This window comes from Phoxinus phoxinus (assembly GCF_949152265.1).
Source record: "Phoxinus phoxinus genome assembly, chromosome: 10".
NCBI classification, from domain to species: Eukaryota; Metazoa; Chordata; class Actinopteri; order Cypriniformes; family Leuciscidae; genus Phoxinus; species Phoxinus phoxinus.
In genome coordinates, this window is record NC_136885.1 from 31350086 (window position 1) to 31356648 (window position 6563).

The following is a 6563-nucleotide window of genomic DNA, read 5'->3' on the forward strand; positions in this document are numbered from 1 at the left end:
GAAAAATCAGCAACAGCATCGAGGTCAAGTTTGGAGGGGGAGCAGGTCAATAACAACGCTGACCAAATCTGAGAACATTTTTAGGAATTCCGAAGAAAAAGTCCCATCTTTTGTCATCCGCATTATAAGGATGTTTTTTTTTTTTGTACATTAGACTGAGGACAAATGGGAGGCGGGACATTACTTGCACCATCCAAAACAAAAGGGCTCTCCATTGGATCCGATATGTTATTCCGACATTACTTTTTCTTTGGATCAAAGTTAAAAGCCCCTTGCACGTACAGTACCTCTGCCACCACGTCATCCAAACCACTGGAAAGTGCTTGGTTCAGTTTCCAAGTTTTTGACTGAGCTCCCTCATATTGCGTTAAAAAAATCCCAAGAAGCCGGGAACGGTGGGCAAACAAACTTATACGTATGTTTCGAAGTGTATAGAGATCGAAATTTGACCCACGAACACGCGTCAGCTTTGTCTTGGGGATTTTGTCTTGTCATCTGCCTTCCCTAGTGCCTTTCTGTATCTCTAGACAGGGTTTTCAAACGAACACAAGAATAAGGATGGCAGAATTACAGAAATGGTTGTGCAAACTCCTCTCTCTTCTCGAGATTGCTCATTTAGGAGAGATTGATGTGTTCTTCTGCCTCGATGTAATGCTGAAAATGTCAAGTTTGGGAATCCGACCACGGCTCGGGTTTTTGTGGACAATGACTGGAAAGTGCTTGTGGTCTTTGAATTGCCTCACTAGACTGAACTTGTGCAATGTTTTCTCTTCTCAATCTCAGAACCTATGTGTATTTAACTGGTGCTATGGATTCACAAAGCATTGCTCTGTGTTACATCACCACCTCTCATTCTGTCATCGTCCTAACCGTTCATATACAGTATGTCTTCGTCCTCCCATTCATCTCCTTACAGGCCAATTTTGATTTCTTTCAGTGTGTGTGTGTGTGTGTGTGTGTGTGTGTGTGTGCGCAACATGAGGTGAGCGTGAGGTGATCTCTGTCAGGTCAAAAAAACCTTTGGTCTTTTTTCTTAAAACAAAATGCTAGGCCAGAATGCAGTTGTGGTCATAAGGCATTTTTTAATACTGATGCGTTTTCCTCAAAATGGCATGATGCGAAGAGAGCTGATAATTAGCAGAACTTTGTGTGTGTGTGTTTTATTTGTCTTAAAAGACAGTTTAAACTCAACATGAAAGTCAACTTAAAAGCAACCAATTTTTAATCCATTATGTGACATGTTTTTGAGTATAAAATAGATAAATTTGAACTTTTAGGAACGGATGGTTATAATGGATTTTGGTGGCTGAAAATTTAATTGAAATGGATTTGTGATATTTTTTTCAGAGGTGGTGCACGTTATATTTTGTTAAAAGATTATGAAAACTACCCTGTTTTTAATATAGAGTACCATGCTCCAAATCATCATAAAAAAATAAGATCAAGAATGTGCATTGAAAAAGTAAACAGGGACTTGCACCAAATAATCATTACATTTATGCATTTGGCAGATGCTTTTATCCAAACTGAATTCAAGGTATACATTTGATCAGTTCATGCATTCTCTGGGAATCGAACCCATGACCTTGGCTTGGCCATACCGTACTGTTTGAGCAACTGGAAAGCTACAAATGTAGGAAAGATTTTGTTAGATAACCGACTTGGTTTGTAAAATAATCAAATCTTATGTACTGTACAGAAATATTGCTAGCTATAATTCTTCATTTAAGTATCACTGCCATCTGGTACTGATTGTATACCTCATCGTTCACTACAGCTTTCGTTTTATTGTTTGTTTTACGATTAATCAGTTCATTGTCATGTTTCTACAGACTCAAGACATTCTCGTGGCTTCGCTGACACAAGTCATTCATTTGTAACCCAATTCATTGCTGACTGCCTTGTTGTTGCATTGAAAAACTACTCAAGTTCTGTATGTTATACAGCTACACCAATACAGCAGGCCTAGATGCGAGCAAGGAAACATAAATCATAACTGCACAATAAAAACACTGAGCTGTACTGTAATATTCAAAGGTTGGGAAGGCACTAGAGAGGAGAATGGACTGATTGCCATTTTAGCTTTTTAGAGCTTTGAGGGCTATCTTTAAGTGACTTCTACACCATTTAGTAATAATCAACAGGCAATTTTGTTTATGTCCCAAAAGCGGTTGAGAGAAATGGGATAACAGGGTTATCGGCTGATAAATGTACCATGACATGAATATACCTCAGACGTAAAATCGAATGACTCAGGTAAACTTTCAATTGCCTCACAGTTTAATGCAAACTGGAAAAAACACACATTTTAAGTTGACCTGCCTGTTTTGGTAGTTAGTCCATTTCTTCTCTGAGATTAGTAGCAGTGATTGGTCAGCAGCTCATCAAGCACCTCCTCTTTTCCCTGCATCTCCAGCCAATCACAAAGCTTCATGGAGGACAATCTGGAACCTAATTGGAGGCCTCACCAAGGACATTCTTCAGGTTGGCCGATGTTTAATTCCAGGGCGCTGTCACGCGATTCGGTTGGTTGACAGCGGGGAAACTGAGGCTTAGACTCAGTGCCAGAGCCGATCCAAAGAAAAAAAAATATAGGTTCCCCTCCTCTGACGTGCCCTCTCTCTGATATAATTTGATGTGATGGCAGTTTGGGATGCTTAACATCTGTCAGATGGCTTCTGCGTGCCTCTTAACAGCACGAGAGATGACGTCGCATGCAGCGCAAGTGGTTCGTTGAGAGAGTTGGAGAGGTTCTGTGGATAAGATCAATCTCAAAGGTGCTGTTTTTTAGGTTCTTTACTAACTACATGTAGGATATTGAACAATCCTCTACTTCTTCTCATTACGATCTTCATTAGCTCTGCCTGTCATGCCTGCCTGTGTCTCAATCATGTCTTTTATTTTGGGGGAAACAGAATATGCCCAGCCTTTTATTCTCAAGAGACGCTGATTTGTCCTTCAGCGGATTTGGTTAGAGGCTGGAAGTATCCGAACGTTTGTTTCCTGGTAGTTTTCTACTACTTGACTGGACCTCACCCAGATGAAATCACATATTTACATGCTGGTAATGTGAGACAAGAACTGAAAATAATCCTTTTTAGATCCGAGAATTTATGTGACAATCTCCTTGCAAAGAAGTATCGACAACCTGTTATTTTACCTGCTCCCCCTCCCCGCATTTTGCTACGTCCCGGATCCTCGGCAACTGCTTTGTATGTGAAAGAAAGATGGATTCTTTTACTTTTTAACTCTCTTTCGTTTTGCTGTGGAGTTCTTGATTTCATGGATGACACTGTTTGGATGTGGAATCCTCTCGTTTAGAAATTTGGCTGTCGAACGTTTGTGGGTAGTTTTGAAAAGCGAAGCCAAGTTGCTGTTTTAAATTTAACTTTATTTCCTTTGGGTGCCATTGCTGAGCTACACAGACGTTTTTTCTGCTTCCTTTTTACACCACTAGACAAAAATATCAATGTTGAGAGATCATGCAGGTCGAATAATGTTGTGGGTGACTGTGTGTATATACAGTGTGTGTACAGTCTTTGTGTATATACTGGATGTATGGTTATACAATATAAATATATATATATATATGTGTATTTGTACATAAGGTATGTTTGTATATGCAGTGTACAGAATGTGTTCTTTTACACCGATTTCCCTTTTTCTCAATATGTGGACAAGAAAAAGCATAACAGAACTTTGTGGGAATTAAAACTCATGTTGGCGGCTCGTCGACGGATGTCTTCGAAGCACTTTTTGCTCAGGCTGATTGTTCGCGGTCTGAAACCTACGATGCGTCGCCGTGAGTCCGCCACATGGTTTGCCAGTCTAAAGCTTGCACTCATTTTCTCACTGATTGAGGTGTTTTGTAACAGGTTCTGGGTGACCAAGCAATGCTTGTACATAAATATATAGCCTAGGCTTAATACCTACCGTATGTATGCATATATCAACTTTTCCAGACATAAGTCACCTGCTAATCTTTGCAGCTTTTGCATCTCCTCTTGCTTTCAATTTCAATGCGGTGCCGTGCATCAGATGAGTTTTGTTTTTTTTGATCGCTGTTAGAAGGTCGCTCTTGTGAGAAGACGTTCCCATTTTACTATACTGACCTTTTATATGGCTTGATGCTTTATTCCCTCATTACTTGCCTAGCAACTCTTCCATGCAAGTAAGCGCTTCTTTGTCCCCTGTAAATGAATGGAGTTCCCATGATGTGCCTCTTTCTAATAAACTTCAGTTGATCTTTGTCAGCCATAAGCCAATCACAGTCATCTTTCTTGACAAGCCATAAGCCCCGCCCCTAAATTTCCATTTTTGAAAAGGGCAGACACTTGGGAATTTTATTTCTTTTTGTATATATTATATTAATTGAAAGAGTGGTATGTCAGAGTGTATTGCCAATGTTTTTGGATTTGTTATGAATGTTGATATTCTGGTTATTGAATTATGATTATTATTGTAATAATATAATGACTGCTGTTATCATTTCATCATTCTTTAGTTTATTCAAAGCTGTTGAAGACTTTCATTTCTTTTTGAATAAATCGGAATTTATATTTTTCGGGTGGGCTAATTATAGAAATGAAATCAATTAAACAGATGAATAAAGAAATACACTTGTATTGAATTCATTTATTATATTGAGAATGATGTTTGTATCTATCTATCTATCTATCTATCTATCTATCTATCTATCTATCTATCTATCTATCTATCTGTCTGTCTGTCTATTTCCTATCTATTATTGAACTAATTTATTATATTGAGAATGATGTTTGTATCTATCTATCTATCTATCTGTCTGTCTGTCTATTTCCTATCTATTATTGAACTAATTTATTATATTGAGTGATGTTTTTATCTATCTATATATCTATCTGTCTGTCTATCTATCTATCTGAAAAAAGAAGTTGTTTCAGTTGAAATGACTACTGCGATTCACAGCTGCGTGTGGTCTTTATCAACTCAACTGGTAAAATCCATCTTTACTAATGCAATCAGTCAAAGTAGAAGATATAAAGGATCAAGGAAACAAGATGGAAGCTTGTGATTTCAGGATTGCTGTGTCGTGTTAAACCCCCTGCTGATGATTCACAAATGCAGTTGCCAGGTGATGCCAGATGGTTTGCCTGTAATCGTGTCCAGAGATGAGGGGTTGATGAGAATGTGTGGGATGAAATTAAGGCACAAACAAATTCCTATGATGTATACCGGTAACTTTACCATTCAAATAATATAGAAATATATTTCTTATTACTGAACTGAACATGAGATTATTTTGCATTCTGAAACTATGACTTTGGACATATTCTTGGGATCATTTGTGGGACTGACCCTATTTACTAAATTCACTTATATTTACACATATTATTGCCCCGTATTTGCCATAAAAAAGTGCAAGCAACTGGAAAAACAAGAAACATTTTGAGAACTATTTTCTAGAGGGAAAACTACTTATTTTCACTCCAAAAAAAGAATGCTTTGGCTCAACAACAACAAAAAATGTACGCAACCGTTTCATAAATTGTTTTGTTATGACAACTTTGAATGTATTTACTTGCAACCAACAAGCTACATTGAGTTAGAGGAACTTAATTATTTGTAGCTTAAACACAATTTTTTAAGTTGATTACAACTGCAAGAGTTGTAGCCCTTTAAACGATTATTCGGATCTACAGTTCAAATCATCAGCTATCATAATACATGCTAAGATAACTTATGTGGCGAGCAGGACATGGGAGGATGGCACGAGGCCGGTGGCGGGATTGCTGATGAGCGACACCTGCGCGACGCACCGGTCTCGTAGCTCTCATGGAGGAGCGACGACAGAGGAGAACGAGAGAGAAACAGGCCTGAGTTTATGTTGTGTTTCTATTTTATGATGTGCGGCGGCAGTCGACTGTGAGGGACTGCCGTCTTTACTTTCGTTTTTGTATTTACAAGTAAAACTCGAAAAATTTGAATATCGTGCAAAAGTGCATTTATTTCAGTAATTCAACTTAAAAGGTGAAACTAATATATTATATTATATTACATGCAAAGTGAGATATTTCAATCCTTAATTTGTTATAATTTTGATTATTATGGCTTACAGCTTATGAAAATTTTTCACAATATTCTATTTTTGAATTTGGGGTTTTCATAAGCTGTAAGCCATAATCATAAAATTATAACAAATAAAGGATTGAAATATCTCACTTTGAAATTAGTCTATATGTATTAGTTTCAACTTTTAAATACTGAAATAAATGAATTTTTGCATGATATTCTAATTTTCCGAGTTTCACCTGTATTTATGGTTATTTAAATTATTGAATGTTCACTGGTTCCCGCCTCCTTCTTCCGATAACATCTGAACTTCATTACAACTGAACTGAACTGATTACAATGTGCCCAATACTTAATGAACAAGTATGATAATACTTCTCACAGTCATATCCAAAGCATGCTGGGACTATAGAAATTCACTGCCTAATTTCCGAAGTTATCAAGACAATTTCATTAAGTTACCACTAATAATAAAAAAGCCAGTAATTTTAGTTTAAATTACAGACGACATT

At 37.3% G+C, this 6563-nt stretch overlaps 1 protein-coding gene across 1 annotated transcript in view; it reads left to right on the forward strand.

The window, feature by feature from the left end:
* Positions 1–1130, forward strand: part of syngap1b (synaptic Ras GTPase activating protein 1b) — a 127305-nt gene extending 126175 nt beyond the window's left edge. The window contains 1 exon segment of the mRNA XM_079625633.1: positions 1–1130. Coding sequence (XP_079481759.1) covers positions 1–72 — 72 coding nt within the window. The 3' untranslated portion in view covers positions 73–1130.
* The last annotated feature ends 5433 nt before the right edge of the window (positions 1131–6563 follow it).